Raw genomic sequence first — 18,754 nt, 5'->3', positions numbered from 1 at the left:
GCACACACTCAGAACAATACTGGAAGTCTCATTAACTCACTCCGCAGTGATTCAGTGCAGCTGGTGATCGGTGTGTGGCCCCCGTTTGACCAGTTCTGTAGATTCATTGCTAGTGAGTCAGTGATCTCCCAGTAAACATGACCCTGCACTTTATATGATTTAGGTTCTTCTTTTATTCCATGTGTAGCACTGTGGCAGGAAGTTACAGTGCATCCAGAATGTGGCTGTTTCTTTCCTCCTTTGCTGCTACTATGAGTTTGAGGTGAGACCATCTCTCACCCAGATCTCTGTCATAGCCTTTTAATAAGTCTCCCTGGTTCTGTTCTTGCTTCCCTTCCGTCTGCTCAGCACAGCAGCCGGAGTGATCCTGTTCAGACTTAAGTTGGATCATGTCACTCTTGACTCACAACCTATTTTGCCTCCCCATTTCACCCAGAGTGAAAGCCCAAGTCCTGACTGCGGCCAGCAAGGCCTTACAGTGGCCACGTTCCTTCCCTTCCCCCTGCTTCGTCGGCTCCTGTTCTTCCTCCTAAGGACTTTGTTCGGCCCCTGCACTGATCTTGCTGCACCTTGAACACACCGAGCTCAGTCTTACCTCAGGGCCTTTGTATTTCCTCTTCCCCTAAGAAGCTCCCTTCCTTCCTTTAGGTCTTTGCTCTGATGACACCCTCTTAGGTGGGCTTTCCCTGCGCCTGCTATTTTAAGTTGTACCCCTAACATACTTTTTCCTTTTTACTCTGGTGTCCTTCACAGTGGTTATCTTGCAACATAAAGATTTTATTCATTGTTTTACTGTGTCCCCCTCCACCTCCTCACACACACTTCCTGTAAGCTCTGTGAAGGCGGGGATATTTGTTTTGTCCACTGTCAAATCTGCAGCTCCTGGGATGGTAAGGTCAGCATGTAGGAGCCCTCCATCCATATCTGTGGAATGACTTTGAATGGATGGGGCATGTGAAGTGCCATCACTGTGTGACATATCATCAGATAGATGATGAGGGGGTGAGAGTCTCAGGCTCTCCTTTTGGTTCCATATTGAAATTCAGCATGTTAAAATCCTCTGTTGGCATTTTTCTCCCAGAGTCACTAACATTTTATGCAGTCTGCCACTTTAATAGGTGCTGGAACTTTCAGCAAATCTTTTTTCTTCTCATGTCTTCACTTTTATCTTCCCTAAATAGGCTGCTGCCACAATAGTCTGGGGTCATTCTAGTTTTTGTAAAATTACTCTGAGAGATTCTTTGTATCAAGAAAACCACTCATAGGATTAGGTTTTTGATCCTTTTCAGACTCCTATCCTTCCCTTCAGCACCCTGAGAAGGCCTGGATGTTCACTGAGCGCCATTCGCCATCGCCCCTCTGCCCCTTGTCCCTCTTGCCCGTGCAGCTCTGTTCTCTGCCCTTATCGTCTCTGCTTACGGTCTGGTGAGTTCAGGCCTTCTGCAGTAGAGTTAAATAAATGCAGTCATGTCTTATCTCTGAATGCATTTAAGTTCACAGTCTTCTTCTGGTTATTAACTTAACAATTTTAGAATTCACTAATGGTGTTGCATTTCCATGGGTGAAAACCCCTTTTTAAAGTGTCCGAGGATTGGCTGAATGTGTAATTCATATTGAAACCTTTTTCTGTGCTTTTTACAATGTCCTCATCAGTGCTTTCTTCTACAGGGTTTTCTTTTTTTTTTTTTTAAGTCAGGAAGTAAAACAGTCACCAACTTACTGAAGGAAAAAGCATTAAAACGCTGATGTTGCTTTTCCACAATTAGCAGTAATTATATCCAGAAAAAGCAAAAGAGTCTCAAAAGTCTCGTAGCTTAATTTGGTTTTGCAAAAATATAAAGTACTCCTAGCAGTTTCTAATTTTGATTATTCTTTACAATCGCTATTCTGTGTTGTAATTGCCTGCTTTTTAAAAAAGCTTGGTATTGTGAGGAAACCTTTAGAAATAGGACTTGCTAATGAATACAGAGATAGTGTGGAATAGGATGGGGAAACATGGTGGGCAGAAATTTTTTCCTTTTTCCTTTTTGCTCTTTTTCAACATTTATATTGGTTCTTTCAGAGAATAAAATAAAATATAAACCTATGTAGGCCAGGCTTAAAAAGTTATAATAAATGTTTTTGGTTGTTTTAATGAGAATCTACATTTGTGTGGGTGGTCTGTGTTAACAGATGAATTTATTGTATTTTGTTCATGGTTATTTATGTAGTAAAATACAATTAAATACAAAAAAATTTCTTTTCAAGATTCTTACCAGTCTTAGGCAAGCAAGTTATGCTCGTGTAGTAAAATTTTAATTAATCTTTATTGGGGATAAGGATGGAAATAGCAGCCTGTTTATTATGAACTGGGGGTAAAATCCAGAAACACTACTTAATCGAGCAGTTATAATCAGGATTCACTTTTTATTTCAATTCTCATATTGTTTAAGTTATTAAGCTTCTTTTTGCAATAATGGCGGTTTATGCAACCTAGTCTTAATTTTAAAATTTTATTTGAAATCACAGAGTGTCTTAGATAATCATTCAGAATATGAATTCTCATAGAGGCATTGGGTTGTGACTGAATCTGTACTGATCCCAGTATATCCTGAAAATGTTTTGCGTAAAGATTTATCAGTGCTAGTGCTATCAGTTTGTTTCTCACAATTTACCTCACTTCAGAGCAGAGTGCTAAAACCAAAAAACCAAAACACATTTAATACCAGGTATATATATTTTTTTCTCCAACTGCATCCCAGCCCCTGGACTGAACATGACAATGGAAGTTTTATTCAAGCAGCTACAGGAGTATTTGTGGAGCTGTGGGAGGTGGAAGCATGGGACCTGAGGCTAAGTCATGGTATTTTGTGTGGCCATTTCTTCCTTATCGTGGATTAGAAAACAGATCTGGGAAGGAGAAAAAAGACACAGTTCACCGTCGTAGTTGTATCTTGGGATCTCAGTCCCATAACCAAGAACTCACTTGTTCTTGGCAGAGCTTTTCTTCATAGTGACTCTTAGGTTGACTGGACAGCTTTGCAGTTGACTCCTGAACCTTGATCAGCCCTCCCCTCCACCCTGCCTCACCTGCCCCCTCTCCTTTCCAGGATTTTGGAGCTGCCTTCCTCCTATACTGGTAAAGGTGAGAAAGTATATTGGATTTGGCACTGCCACCTGAGGACTCATTTCCATTTTGTATGTGTCCTTTAAAATGAGCATTGTAAATTCGGAGACCCTTTCCAATGCAGATGATACAAGGCAAGTTGTAATTGCTTCTAGGCCGAGAGTTTAGACTTAATTTGGAATTACAATTATGTCTCAAAAATCAGAAGTCCACTGTTTCTGAACTGTAATCTGCTTGGGAGGGTTGGTGGGGAGGCTGTAAGTGCTGTAGAGCCAAGCGCGTTGTTCTTCTTAGACATGAGTGCTGGTTTGCGGTGGCATGGGAGGGAGGGCTAATGGAGTATTTGGGATGGTGGCTACTCTTAATGCAGGCACTGGCTCTAGAAAACTGTGAATAAAACCATATGTTGCCATATCTAAACTATAGAACACATTATTAAATTTTTAATGTTTAAAATATTTTAGATAATGCATGATGTCTCCTATACTTTTATTTATTACTGTGTGCCTTGAGTTTTAAGCACCTTATCCTCTAAGTTAATTTTGTTGCTGAACTCAAGTGCCTTCTTCACACCTTGTTATAAAAAGTCTTTGATGGTCTGAGATGCAGTTGATGGAATTGTTGTACAACTTTGAGTAAATCTGAAAAGTAAACTCTGAGTAAAAAGCCCAGTCCTTTTTTGTTTACATTGAATATGGTAAGACGTGTTACCCCTGGAACTTGTCTGAATTCTCTTATGTTATCAGAAATTTCTGCAAATTGAATTTGGAATCAACACGTGGGTACTTTTTTTTTTCTTTTTCATGGTCTTAAATACAGAAAATCATAATCTATTTTAAGCTTCTTATAAATGATGGAGCACTTGTTTACATGGGTAAAATGACTCTATCTAAGTAGTGTATTGAAGTTCATGTTAATGTTTGCTATTTAATGACACCTAATGATATTCAATGAAGGGTTATGCTAAACCGAAGAGAAAATGTGTTACCCAGGCAACTGCCTCAGGCAGAGTAGAGATGCAGGCATATGGGTCTATAGTACACATTATTTCAGCATCTTTAAGCATAAAGAACCACACATGTAATTGACTGTGAAAAATTACTGCTCAGTTACTGTATTGTATGGTCATAATAGAAGTAAATGAATACGTCATTGTTGTTGGAACAAGTCTGTTGGGAATCACTTGTAGACTCTACTATTTAAGAAGCAAAAATACAATAAGAAGAAAATAGCTGGTTTAATTAACATGTAAAATTGGGTTAATTTGAATTCAGCTGGCACAGCAGATATTAATGTTGGCTTTTTTGTGTGTATGATATTCTGGCTTAAGCCTGTGTGCTTTTATTTCTTCTTGCCCACAGCATGAATAATTTTATTTTTAAAAATATGATAAAGGCTATTTCAGACATTGAATTTTTGCTTTGCCAAGTGCTTATGTTATGATCACATCGGAAAAGGTATTTGTGTGTATCCATAGTGTAAGACTTAAACTGAATGAAAGAAAAAGTTGAAATACTTCTGAGTAATTGATAATAGTCCCTGAAGAGGAATCAGTAGAACCTGATTTCATAGGTTTTTTAAAAAATTTATTTTACTGCTTATTTTTAATTTTGTTTTTAATAAAGTGACTAACTGGCAGTTGTCATTGGCAGATGCAAGAAAGTAGCATATTGGCTCTTGTCACTTTCTGTATGTCTGTGCTTAGGTGCTCATCTGTTTTCGAATATCCCTGTAATCATCATTACCTTGCTTCAAAGATTCAGAAAAACACGTTGAGAAAGGCATTGTGTCCCAATTAAAAAATCATTCAACTCAATCAATTTTTGGTATTTTTAAAATGCTATTTGAGCAAAGAACACCCATAGTTAATATAGGCCTGTGCTGAAAGTATGCATGAGAAAATTCTGTTCTTCACCTTGTCTCCTGTGCTTTAAGTACTCAAAATCTCTTGAGTGGAAGGTACTTTTTGTGCTCTTTAGTGCTAAACCAAGGGAAAATTAAACTGAAGACTGAAGTCGGGTAAGTAAAGGGTTTGGCAGCACGTGCTCTACTGGAAGCATTAAAGTACCTGGTTATCCAGTGGTAACCTGACAAGCAACCTGCTGCTTTATGCAGAGTGCTAGCAAGTATACAGCAGTCACTTGAAAACATGCTAGGTAACAAATTTGTGTGCCTGGTGGCATTTTAGGTCCTGATTATCTTATCTAAAGCTGACATATCTCCATTATCCTTCTTCATTTACCATTTTAATAGAATTGAAACCTTCTCATCCAGGCTTAAAAGGACAAAGGAAGATCTCGGAAATAGATTTTTTAGTTTACTTTGCTTACCTGAGTGACTTTTCCATTATGGCTTAGAACTACTCTCTTCCCACCCCTCGCTTTTTTTTTTTTTTTTTTTAATTTAAACCAGTGGTCTTTCTCCCTTTCAGTTTTTCTCTTCCATTAAAAGTCCCCTTTAAACTTTTTAGGGTTTTTGTTATTTTTCTGTTTACAATCCCTATTAGTGTTTAAGAACAAAGAGGATATTTATCTAGAGTCTATTGGAGATAGAGAATATGATTTGTCTCTAGCTTTAAACACCCTGTGGGAATTCTTTTCCTCAATGCAGTATTACTCTTGTGGAGATTGGCCACAATTAGAACTTTTTTATGATTCAGAGTTTAAAAGGTTGGGGAGGTGACAGGACATGAAGACAGATTCTCCTGAGGTCATTGGCAGTGGGCAGTACTATTTAACAGGGGCAAGAAGGAACCGGATGTAGAATGTGTAGAGGTGTGAAAGACCTTTTTGAGTGTGTGGTTCAGCAGACTGTTAGCAGAAGATAAGTAGAATGGGGGTGAGTCATACCTGTTAAATGTGCAGATCCTTCTGATAAGGCAGGCATTGTTGGAGGTGTAAGAATGCCCTGTATGAATCCCAGTAGTTGGCACAGTTGGCCCTGGGCCACTTGAGTGCTGTTTGAAGTGAACTGTAATAGGTGGACAGACAGGTAGATCTGGAAATAGGAGCTTATCACTTACTGAGTCAAGTTCACAACTATGAGAGCCTGTGTATTTATCTACTGTTGGCAATATGGAGGCAGTGATATATGTAGAGGTGGTATTTATAGGCGAAACTCATGATAACAATACACTAAAATTGCTAATAAAATCTTTAATAGGTTTTTAAAGCCAGGCAGTAGCCTACTTGTTTGAACAATATTCAATCTGCCAGATTTCACTGGAGCCAGTGAATTTAAATAGACCCCTGGCAAACGCTGCAGTGAGATTTGAACCCAAGTGTGTGTAGAACTGAGGAGCCCAGCTGGCCTCAGAACAGATGTGCTCCCAGCAGTGCCAGTGCTGGAACCACGGTGGGCACGGGAGGGCTCCCTGTGGCCGAACATGAAAGAAAACAGGATTCTGGACTGAAAGGCATCGGAGAAAACCTCCTTCATAGATCAGGGAAGGAGATCTGCTCCAACTTGCCCAGCAAAATCATTCAGCCACTCAGGCAAAGAAAGAACTGGAACTCAGGCCACTTTCCACCTTACTCCTGATGATTTTAGCATATACAATTAGGTAATAATAATTCATTGTCTCTTTAAAGTGTGTTAAGAACAGTTGGAATGAATTTGCCTGATTGGGTTTACGGCTTTGTTTGTTTTCTCACTGATCATCAACTGGCACCATTTACTTACGAGCTCCTCCACCATCTGCCCAACTAGTAGTTTTCATATCCTGCGTGACCGCAGGGCCTCAGAGTCTCTACCTCTAGCTGCCGTAGCTCCTGGGGCCATAGGCCATTGGGTGTCCCTGATAGGCACCTGACTCCCCGAGCTTGAATAGCTAGCTGTGTGCTGTGACTTCTCAGACAAGCCCTGGATTTATACACTTCTCAGATCTCTCTGCTAATAAGCAAACCCTTGACCCAGCCTGCCGCAGCCTCTTTGGATTGGGCTCACTGCCTCCCACTGCAGTCTGTGTTCTTCCCATGCAATCCCAGCATTCCTGGGTCTAAAGTCCTTGGTAGAGGCTGTCCCCCGTGCGTCCTTGTGGTACGGTCCACATCACCTCACACAGCCCTGCATGCTCCTTCATCCCTGTCTCCCTCCTACTTCCCTCGTCCTCTAGTCTCCAGCCCTCTGGTGGCTCCCTGCCCCATGGGGCTTGCCAGGGTTGGCTTGTCTTAGGGCTGGCGCAGGCAGTGAGGTTCTTCTGCCCCCAGAATTCTTGCTCCACATCTTCCCAGTGCTTCCTCCTTCTCACCATTCAGATCTTCATGCTACCTCCCAAGATGTGTTTCCTGACCACATAGGCAGAGCAGCCCATCTCCCATCCCCATCATTCTCAAGCTTGGCTGCACAGTAGAATCACTTGGGAAGTGGGAAGAAACAAAAGGCTGCCCAGGTCCCTCCAAAGACCATTGAATAGGCCGTCTGGGGCTGAGAAACAGCTGCTTTAAGGCATTCCTCTATCTTATGCTCTACACAGAAGTTACCTGGTTATGAATCATCTTATTTTTATGTGGGTATGTTTGTGCTCATTGCCTCTCTTCTCCACTAGAATGGAATTCCTTGAGGACACGATTCTGTCCATCTTACTCATATGCATAGTATCCTTAGTGCCTGGGGCATTGCCTGGTACACCAGAGATGCAGGGAACATATTTGCTTGGTGGCCTGAACCACATATATTTGCAAGGCATTTGGGAGGGAAATAAAAGAGCTGGAAAACCCCAAAAGCTGTTGAGGATGTTAAAATCGTGGAGGCCAAAGCTCTTTTGATAAACTTGGGATCATAGGAAAGCCCAGTTCTGTGTTTCTGGTCTTCCCTCCCCCCCCTCCCCCGCCCCCCCCCCCCACCCCGCCCCCGACATTCACAGATAATTGAACCTGGGTGGTCTGGTGGTTGGAACTGAGTTTTTGGAGTTCGTTTTGACTTTTATCTCTGCCATTAATCCTGGACAATTGTTTGGCTTCTGTTGTAACACACGGAAGAGGGTTATAAGAAGAAGTTATTTTTGCGAAGCACTCTTGTGGTTAGGAGCCTTAAGTAAAAGTGGTAATTGGATTTTGATATGGTGCATTGTCTACAACCAAACTTCCTGAAGGCTGAGCAGATCAGATCCTTATGTGCAGTTGCTTAAACTTTCCTAGCCACAGAGTTGGCCTGGAGGTGGAAGCCAGGCAGAGGATGAAAGGGACCACATGGGGTATAAGCCACTGCTGAGCAGGAATAAGCAACAGCCGGCAGGAAGAGAAGCTGGAGGTTGTCCTCCTCGGATAGCCGGTTAATGTGACTTTCTGTCATTTGTTTCTTTTTTCAGTCACCCTCCTCCTCCATCCCCATCCCTCATTCAGTCCGCCTGCCACTGCCTAAGCTTAGATCCTTGATGTTTTGTTTCATGTAAACTTTAATTCTTTTTCTCATTACAAAAGTAATTCAGGACACGTATTATGGAAAAGACTTAAAAATATGGGCAAGCAAAAGGAGAATACTTTGTTTCTAAGATTTTAACTACCTGGAGAGAACCATTGTCAACATGTTGGCATACATCCTTTGCACTTTTATGTATGTGTTATTATTTTTGTCCTCTTTTAACAAAGTGGAATCTTTTTTGTATCCATTCATATAACTGACCTTTTACTTAATAATGTGAATCTGTTTGTAACAAGGATAGTGGTTGGAGAGTATTCTGTATATGGATGTTCCTGTATTTAATTAGTCACGTATTTTTGCATATTGAGGTTGTTTTCACTTTTTGCACTATTGACCGTGCCACTTGAACATCCTTATACATAAAAGTTCGTGCACGTTCATTCCTTATTTTCTAGGACACAGCCTGGAATCGGGATTGTGGTGTCAAAGAGTGTGGGCACTTCTCAGACTCTTGCTGTGCTGTCAGATTGCCCTCTTTGGAGAGCGTAGCACTCTAGACTCCCCTCGCCTTGTCCTAAGCCACCCTTCCTTTCCTCCAGGCCTTCATGGCTCTTTCCTGGATTTAGCCAACACATCCCCCAACGCCTGGCTCTTCTCCTTCCAGCTCAGTTAACACTCCTCTGCCAGACTAAATGGTTTAAAGCACAATTCATCGTGTTACGAAGAATTTCAGACTTTGGGTACTGTCAGGATGTGAGCCCCTTTGCCCCTGCCCTTACTCCAGCATTCTCGCACTGCTGGTGGCTCTTCACCTGCAGCCTTCCTGCCTTGGTTCCTGACCCACCATCTGCCACCCTGTCCCAGGCCATCAGTTCGGCGGCGGGGGGTGGGTGGTGGTGGCAGGGGTTGCACTTTTCACCTGTGTCTTCCCTGCACACAGAGTAGGCATTGAAGCCCCACTGCTTTTGGCGGCCTCTCCTTCTCCCACCTCCCATCTCTGCTTGGTCACATGTTCCTTCTGCAAGACTGATGGTACACGTCCACTTGGTTGCATCGTCCCTCTGACATCATGTGATGCTACTGACAGTCCCCATCTCTTTTCCCTCAATATAATAATAATCTTTCCTTCCTCTCCACTTCTGTTACTCACCACTTTTCCCATAATATAGTTTTCAGTCTGCACTCTCTAAGCATCTCTAGGCTAAGAGCTATGCCTTGCAAATATGGGAGGAGGAGACCTAAGGGGATGCTAGTATAAGGAAACACTGGCATCGTTTGGTATGTGTCCTTCTAGTATCCGACTGTGTACTTAAGAGTTATGTAATCTTATGCAGTCCTGAGCCCAGTGTGCATATACAGTCCACTTGGAATCCCTTTTCTGCATGCCTCCGTATTTGATTGCAGGATGTGGTGTTTAGGCCGCTTTACGTGGCTCTCATGGGGTTGTAACATTGCTGCTGTTCCAGGTGGCTTTAGAACGAGGAGAATAATGGCTCAAGTGGTTTGAAACATAAAAACGACTTCCTTAAAAAAATCTCTGGTGACATTGGAACCAAGAACAGTAGTTAGAAACCTACTTTTCACTCATCCGAGTGGTTGAAGGCCTTTGAAAATGGACTGCTGGGTTTGCTTCTCTTTGCTGACCCGTGTCCTGTTCTTAGTCGCTGTGGGTGGGCGCACTCGAACACTGTTCTGCAGGTAGCGATCACGGAGTCTGACAAGAGTTGTGGGATTTATTTTAGAGGGCATCGGACATTGTCAGAGAAGTTTTGGGTGGAAACGGAACCAAGTGAGCTCACCAGCCAGGTCTGAACTTGATTAAGCTTGTATTTTTTGTTGTAATTTACTCTAATACCCATTAAATCTATAAAGCAAGACTGAAGTACTGTTTATGTGAAAATACATATATACGTCTGTGTGTGTGTGTGTGTGTGTGTGTGTGTGTGTGTGTGTGTGTAGATAGCATGCTGTAAAGGAATATAGTACTGTGTAATTATTCTCTTAGCCCTCTAGTCAGATTACCTTGAAAATCCTAAATGATCTTGCTGAACAGTAAGACATTATGATTTCATGGTTCATCTGTCTACCTCCTACATAGATGTATAATACTTGTATCTAACAGGATTACCAAATTACATACCTTTTTGGTATCTGTAACATGCCTAAAATACCAGAGTATTCATTGGCCAAATGGCCAGAAACCACATTGACGTTGCCAGATGAGGATTTGTTCATGCATATAGATAGGTTTCTCATACCATTTTGAGAGATGTAAGATACTCTTTTTATTGTATTTAAGTCTTTATTCCAATCATTAAATTTTTAAAAAATGCCTCTTTTTTGAATAATACACTGTGCAATTCCCTTTTGATTAACCACACGTCTGTGCGGGGATAATCGAGCAAATAGGATTATTTTGTGCCTTGACAGATTGCCAACAAGCAGTTTGGTGAGCAATGTGGCTGTATGGTTGTTGGTACCTGCTCAGAGGAGTCTTGGGAGTAGGAGCAGTGGCGAGAAGAATGAGAGTCAGAGATGCCTTCCCTCTCTGCTGCTTCAGTAGTGTGGAGAACGGAGTGTGAGCCCTGATTGAGCAGCCTCTGGGCAGCCTCATTCACAGCTTTAAGGCAGCTTTGTTTCAAAACTCCCAGATCTGTTTCCTGTCTTAGCCTTTGTATGAGTTTGCTAGGGCTGCTATAACAAAGTTCCCCCAACCTGGAAGACGTTAAAAATAAGTAAATTTATTGTCTCACAGTTGTGGAGGGTGGGATCAAGGGTGTCAGCGAGGTTGCTTTCTTCTGAGGGCTGGGAGGGAAGATCTGTTCCACGCCTGTCCCCAAGCTTCTGGTGGTTTGCTGGAAATCTCTGGCATTCCTTTATTTATAGAAGCATCTGATCTCTGCCTTTATCTTCACAGATATTCTTCCTGTGTGCATGTCTGCGTCCAAACATGCACTTTTTAGGACTCTAGTCATACTGGATTAGGTGCGCACCCTATTCGGGTCGGAGCTCATCTTCACTAATTACATTACAACAACCCTATTTCCAAGCAGTGGTCATATTCTGAAGTACTGGGGTTTACGACTTCAGCATGAATTTTTTTGGAGTTCAACTCCTGTCGGCCCCTCTCCCGAGTTCCACACTGGTGCTTTTGGTTTCCTGCTGGACACCATATTCAGTGTCCTACCAGTACCTCAAATGGAATAGTCAGAATTGGTCTTACTGTCTTGCAAGGCCGTTCCCTCTTCTTTTTTTCTCTTGCTCTTTGTTGGTCATATCTTCCTGCTTAGTTAGACAGGTTGGATGTTTTGGTTGTAGTGAGGCCCTTTTCCTGGCCCTCGGTCTCTGACATCCATCTCTACCAAGTTCTGTCATTCCTGCCTCAACTGTATTTCTCTGGACTTTCCTCTCTTTTCAATCCTGGTGTGATAGCTCTGGCTTAGACCCCTGCTGTCTCTTGCTCTCACACTATCTCCCATCTCCTCTTGCTCTGTTAAATTCATATTCCACCCCAATTCCCTTACTTTTTTTTTTTTGTAAGATTTTATTTATTTATTTGACAGAGAGAGAGAGAGAGAGCACAAGCAGGCAGAGTGGCAGGCAGAGGCGGAGAGAGAAGCAGACTCCCCGCCAAGCAAGGAGCCCGATGTGGGACTCGATCCCAGGACCCTGGGATCATGACCTGAGCCGAAGGCAGCGGCTTAACCAACTGAGCCAATCAGGCGTCCTACCCAATTCCTTTTCTAAGACAAAGATCTGAACCTGATATTTATTAGTGCCCCCCACTCCAACTTTCAGTGACCTCACTGCTTGCAAAGAAGACAGGATTTAGTAACTTGGGCCTTTAAGGTGTTCCACAGGTGGCATTATTATAGCTTAAGTCATTGTTCACCCTTCACAACCTGTTAGATATGGGGTTGGCAACACCTGCATCCTTCCCTAAGCACAGCACACCCCATATGTTGTCACCTCTGTGTTTTCCTCTGTTCTTTCCTCAGTGTGGAACGTCTTCTCTCTGCCCTTCACCTTCTCGCCATCTTCCCATCCCAGCTGGAATTTGGTCTCAGTCAGATGGAAACTAGGACACCTGGTTTTTCGGCCAGAATGCCAGATTCAGTTGCTTCCCCTTCACATAAGTCATTGACTTCTAGTTTTCTCAAAAGTAAAATGAGGAGTTGCCTGGGTGGCTCAGTCATTTAAGTGTCTGCCTTCAGCTCAGGTCATGATCCTGGGGTCCTGGGGCAGGGAGTCTATTTCTCCCTCTCCCTCTGCTGCTCCCCCTGCTTGTGCGTGCACACGCTCTGTCAGATAAATAAGACCTTAAAAAAAAAAAGTAATATGAGGAGGTTGAAGTAGATGATTTCTAAGATCTTCTCAATTAAGAAAATTTTTTTTGAAAGATTTTATTTATTTGAGAGAGAGAATGAGAGAGCATGAGAAGAGGGAGGGTCAGAGAGAGAAGCAGACTTCCTGCCAAGCAGGGATCCCGATGCGGGACTGGATCCCGGAACTCCAGGATCATGACCTGAGCCGAAGGCAGTCACTTAACCAACTGAGCCACCCAGGTGCCCCTAAAATTTCTTCTTTAAATGCCACATCTCCATGAAGCATTCTCTAGGTTTGTAGGCAGAATAAATCATTCCTGTTGTGTCCCCGTAACACTCTGTCTTCTTTAAAACTTATGACCCTCAACTCGTGCATTCTGGTGGGTAGATATGCACGTGACTACCTTGTGCTCCCCCAACAGGCTATAAGCTCGTCAAGGACCCCTGAGAATGTTTGATTCCTCTTTGCTTCTTTTCCCTCCCTGTCTACCCCGGTCTCGCTTGCACATAGACTCTAAGTGAGACACACTGAGTGGTAGAGAAGATGTTCTTGGGCAGACATATTTATGTAACACATACTGTTCCTGGTCCCAAATATTCCCTTGCATTTGGAAGGATGTGTTTTGAATTGTGAATGACAGAAATCGTCTATTGAACACACGATGGGATTTTCCTTTCTTTGTGACATTATTATGATCAGGTGACTTTCTGGAAAACACTTAACTTTGTAACACTTAACTTTGTATAAAAATGTGTTCTATGAGATGCTTAGAAGTAATTAAGTGTTTTGAGAAACATAGGAAAACACTCCTGTTTTCTTCTTCCCTCTCTATCCTCCAGAGACTTGGACTATTTCAGTGTATTATTGAAATATTTGGACATTTAAAATACAGAATAGTGGCACAGAACATTTCTGGGAAAGCTTTTGTGGATGTGTTTCCTCCTTGGAAGTCAAAGCGTCTGTGTCCTGCTGTATTGTTCCTAACAGCCAGATTTGATCATGTCATGACCTTGCTCAGAAGCTGTCAATCACTCCTTGCTTCCTAGAGAAGAAAAAGGAGGCCTTTTTTTTGTTTTCATGCCCATCTCTGGTCTTCTACTTCTAATCGCATTTCACAGTGTTTTTCTTTATGTGCTCTGCTGCCCAGACAAAATCAGTTCCTCACCATTTCCCTTGTCCACGCCCTAGCTTTCTCGCACCTGCCTTTCTGCTCGGGTCCCCTGACCAGAGTTCCCGCCCTTCTGTGCCCATTACTACATACCTGAATTTCACGCGTTTTTTAAGACCCAGCCTGCATTCCATTTCTGCTGCAGAGCTTTCTTTGATTTCCTCCCAGAATTCTGTTTTCATCATGTTGGTCCCTGTCTTAACCTTGTATACTGTCTATAGTTCTAGACTAGTGCCGTCTGCCTAATGGGACCAAAACATCCTTGGCACCACATGTCACGTCTGTTTGTACTCTGCTGCCCCCGCCCGTGCTGTCGGCCAGCTGAGTCCACGTGTGGTCGGTGGATATAAGCAATGAATGGGTCTCTGTGAGCCGTTTTTACATGGTGTGTAAAGGTGTTAATGAATGACAAAGCTGCTCTGTTTTGCTGCTACACAATCACATCCTAATCTAAAATATCTCCTCTTTTTTTTTTTTTTAAAGATTTTATTTATTTATTTGACAGAGAGAGATCACAAGTAGACAGAGAGGCAGGCAGAGAGAGAGAGAGAGAGAGGGAAGCAGGCTCCCTGCCGAGCAGAGAGCCCGATGCGGGACTCGATCCCAGGACCCTGAGATCATGACCTGAGCCGAAGGCAGCGGCTTAACCCACTGAGCCACCCAGGCGCCCAAATATCTCCTCTTTAATTCTAGAATCCAGCAATATGTCTGAAACAAAAATGCCATTTTTGGCTAAAACAGTTACATTTGAAATTATAATTCAAACCTGTCATGTTCTTTCTTCAGATCTTTACATTGCTGTTTCAGTCCACTGTATGTGAAAGGAAATGCTGAGTGTTAATCAATGATTTTAGGTTTGAATGTAGTTTTTTGACAGTGATGTTTAATTTTTTTCCTTAGTGTCTATTTGTGTATGCTTTTATTTGCCACAAGCTACTGATTTTATGCTCTGTGCTTGTTTTATGTTGCAGATTAATATCCTTTCAAGAGTTCGTAGCATTTGAATCTGTCCTTTGTGCCCCGGATGCTTTGTTCATGGTGGCCTTTCAGCTGTTTGACAAAGCTGGCAAAGGAGAAGTGACTTTTGGTAAGGGCGTGAGTGTGTGTGCACCTACGTGAGTACAGACTTGTGTCAGCCGTTTGTGTGTGTGTGTGTTTGTTTGTTTTCATCCCCAGGAATGAAGTGTAGGGAGAAGCTTTGCAGAAGTTAAGCATATCTCTTTTAAAAAGATTGTGCTGTGTTTTGAGCTCCAGATATCTTTCTGTTTGAAAAAAAAACCCCAGATCTCTGGCTTAGTTTTGAAACTCTGGTTTAGTTTTAAAGTGAGGGAGGTTGTGTATGACTTTTTCAGAGCCGTAGACCGTGGGAACTAGGCAGGACTTCGGTTCATTCCCTTCAGAGTCAGTGGTGCGTCCCATGGATGGGAGGAAGACGTCATCCACTGCCCAAGAACAGAAGGTACCTGTGCCCCCAGCACTTACGGTCCTTACCTGGTTCCCACGGAGTAGCTTGAGTGCCAGGGCTCTGCCCAGGATAGGAGCTCAGGGCAGTGCCAGAAGAACCTCGGTCTTCCAAGCCCTATGTGCCCCCTTGGCTGGGTCATTGTGCCTGCCATGCTGCCGCCTTCTCTATTGTGAAAAGCCAGAACCCATCTCACAGGGAGTAGCCACAAAGCTGCAGAAAACCCAGAAGTCCTTTAAGTATTAGGAGAAAGGAAGCAGCGGGCCAGGAATAGGTTCTTTATTAAAAATAAACTGCTTCCTGACGTTTGAAAAAAGTGTACAAATAAACTTTTTTATACTGAAGGTATAGATTGGCTGGAAAGTACCACAGTTTCCTTGGACTGTGTGGTATCCAGCAGGTGCTCTTTGTGCATGTGAACCTGCTGTAGACAGCACTGCCTGTGAAAAACGGTGGAGACCTTTTGGACTTATACATTGTTGATTCAGGGGAGGTGGCTAAGGTACCCATTTCAAATGTCTTTATTCATAGTTTCCAATTCATTGAGACTTCCTGGGCTTTTCTTACTTGATAGATGGTGAGAAATGTACAGATGGTAGGAAAATACAGACGATATCAGCATACCATCTATTCTGGAATAGTTTGGAAATTGGAGACACTTAGCTCCTTCTAGCTCTTGGCTCTGTTGTGCTTGAGCCAGTTAATCATCCTCTCAGGTCTTCATTTTCCTTCTAGGAAGTGAAGACAGTAGCTGCCTAAAGTACAGGGAAGGCAGTATAATAGACTTATTCTAGAAGCCTTCCCCCTCCTGCAGCCTTCATCCACATTCATTGGACATGCAGTTGTTTAAGGCTTGATCACCTGAGGCAAAACACGGACATGTGCCTGGTTTTGTTTTGTATAGTCTAGAAGCCTAGATGCTCTCCGTGAATACTCCTTGAGGATTATTTCATATTTAAACATCCCTAGAATAGCTTCCATTTTTTCCTTTCCCATGAACCCAGTTCGTCTTAGTGTCACTGTAACCACAGCTTTTCAGTGGAACACCAATAAAAACACGTCCCCATTGAAACTGTCGAGTACAGACGAGCGGCTGGCTCATGGTGGCCTTAATTGACGCAGTGGAGGCAGTTTGATGAATACATTAGGACAGCGTTTCCTGGAGGTTTACAGAGGACCGGGGCCTGCACATCTGAGTGAGTTGGGCAGTGTCATGCACTCATGCTCTCCTCCTCCCTGGAGCACGTGTGGAGGCCGGGGTGCGGGGGCACCAGGGTGGAGACAGGGGCCCTGAGAAAGGACCTGCACAAAGAACACTTTGTTCTGTTTTTATTTGTGTTTTTAGCCTACTTTACATGTGATAGTGAATTTTTGCTTTTAATTATTTTTTTTTAAAGATTTTATTTATTTACTTGACCGATAGAGATCACAAGCAGGCAGAGAGGCAGGCAGAGAGAGAGAGAGGAGAAAGCAGGCTCCCCGCGGAGCAGAGAGCCCGATGTGGGGCTCGATCCCAGGACCCTGGGATCATGACCTGAGCCAAAGGCAGAGGCTTTAACCCACTGAGCCACCCAGGTGCCCCTTGCTTTTAATTTTTTAAAGTATGCTTCTCACATAAACATAGTATACATACAGAAGAATGCACACATCCTAAGTGTACGTCTTGATGAACTTTTGCACAGTGTATGTACTTGTTTTATCGCCATCCAGATCAGAAGGAGAATAGTGCTGGTGCTCCACGGTCCCCTTTCCAGTTATTGTCCCCCAGGCCCAGTGCTAACAGCTAACATCTGTCATCATCGACTGGGTTTGCTTGTTTTTAAACTTGATAAAAATGAAGAGATACAGAACATTCCATCTCACTCTGACTTTTGCTCAAATTTCATTTGTGAGATTCAACCATGTCTTTGTTGTATCTGTTTTTCCCCTTGTTCTTTTTCTTTGTTGTATACTATTCCTTTGTATGACTTTATCCTAATTTGTTTTATTCATCTTACCTCTGATAGACATTTGCACATGTCCAGCTTCAGTAGCTGCAAATAATGTGCTTTGGATGCTGTTTCATCTGTCTTTTGGGTTGTGGGTGTGGGGCCATTTCTAGAACTGTTGGGTCTTAGAAAAGGTGTGTGTTTAGCTTCAATAGATACTGCCAAACAGTTTTCCAGAGTGCTTGTACCAGTGCATTCACACTTTCAGTGTGTGAGAGTTCTCGTTATCCTATGCCTTTGCTAACACTTGGTATTACAAGTCACTTTTATTTCAGTGATAGCTCATTATGTGGCTTTAGTTTGCATTTTCCTGACTACTAATGGCTTGTGCAACCTTAAAAAAATATTTGCTGGCCATTTGCATATCTTCTTTAGTGGTGTGCCGTTTTTCTACATACAAGCTGTTTATGGGTTGTGTATCTCAGATATCTTCATTCTGTGACTTAACATTTCCACTCACTTAATAGGGCCGTAAGGAACACAAGTTCTGAAACTTAGGTAGTACAAATTATCAACATTTTCTTTTACAGATAGTGCTTTCTGTGTTCTGTTTGAGAAATCATTGCTTATATTGAGGTCCCAAAAGTAAATCTCCTATGTTATCTTCTAGAAGTTTTTTGTTTGCCTTTCAAATTTAGATTTTTAGTCTTTCTAGAATGGTGCTTGTGTTTTTTGTTTGTTTACTTTTGCATGTTGTGGGGGGTCAAGATTCTTCCCCAAACCTCATGGATACCTAGTTTCCCAGCACAGTTTATTGAAACGATTGCTCTTTTATTGCCCTGTGGTGATACAGTGATCATAATCACCTGTGGGTCTTTTTCTGAATTCTGTCCTAATATTGTCTGTCCACACCATCGCTATACTCTCTTAATTACTAAAGCTTTGTAATAAGTCTTGATTTCATGTGAATCCTCCCACTTTATTTTTTAAGATTATTTTGGCTGCTCCTGGCCTTTTGAATTATCAAAACAGTTTTAGAAAAAGTTGTCTTTACAAAAATCCTGCTGAGATTTTGAATGCTATTGCATTGAATATTTTAGTGTGTTTTTACGTATATCTGTATGTGTGTAAATTTTTGACTGCCTTAAGGGTTTTTTGGAGTAGTTAAATAAAAGCTTATTTATTCTTTTTTTCAAAAGATTTTATTTATCTATTTGAGAAAGAGAGAAAATCAGCAGGGGAAGGGGCAGGGCAAGAGGTACTAGCAGACTGCCCACTGAGCGGGGATCATCATGAGCTCATAGTCATGACCTCATGGTCAATCATAACTTGAGCTGATGTCAGATGCTTAATTGACTGAGCCATCCAGGCACCCCTAAATGAAAGCTTATTTAGTAATAAAT

At 42.4% G+C, this 18,754-nt stretch overlaps 1 protein-coding gene across 3 annotated transcripts in view; it reads left to right on the top strand.

The window, feature by feature from the left end:
- The window catches only part of SLC25A13 (solute carrier family 25 member 13), a 184,956-nt gene that overhangs the window by 53,329 nt on the left and 112,873 nt on the right, over positions 1 to 18,754 (top strand). For 2 of the 3 annotated variants that reach the window (XM_047695756.1, XM_047695755.1), the window contains exon 4: positions 14,933 to 15,048. The exons of the other annotated variant lie outside the window; for it this stretch is intronic. In XM_047695756.1, the coding sequence (XP_047551712.1) occupies positions 14,933 to 15,048 (116 nt within the window). The remainder of the gene's footprint in view (positions 1 to 14,932; positions 15,049 to 18,754) is intronic. 3 annotated transcript variants of the gene reach the window in all.

Source organism: Lutra lutra, chromosome 11, assembly GCF_902655055.1.
Source record: "Lutra lutra chromosome 11, mLutLut1.2, whole genome shotgun sequence".
NCBI lineage: Eukaryota > Metazoa > Chordata > Mammalia > Carnivora > Mustelidae > Lutra > Lutra lutra.
Note: the sequence above shows the minus strand (reverse complement) of the source record. Positions and strands in the feature narration are given on the sequence as shown.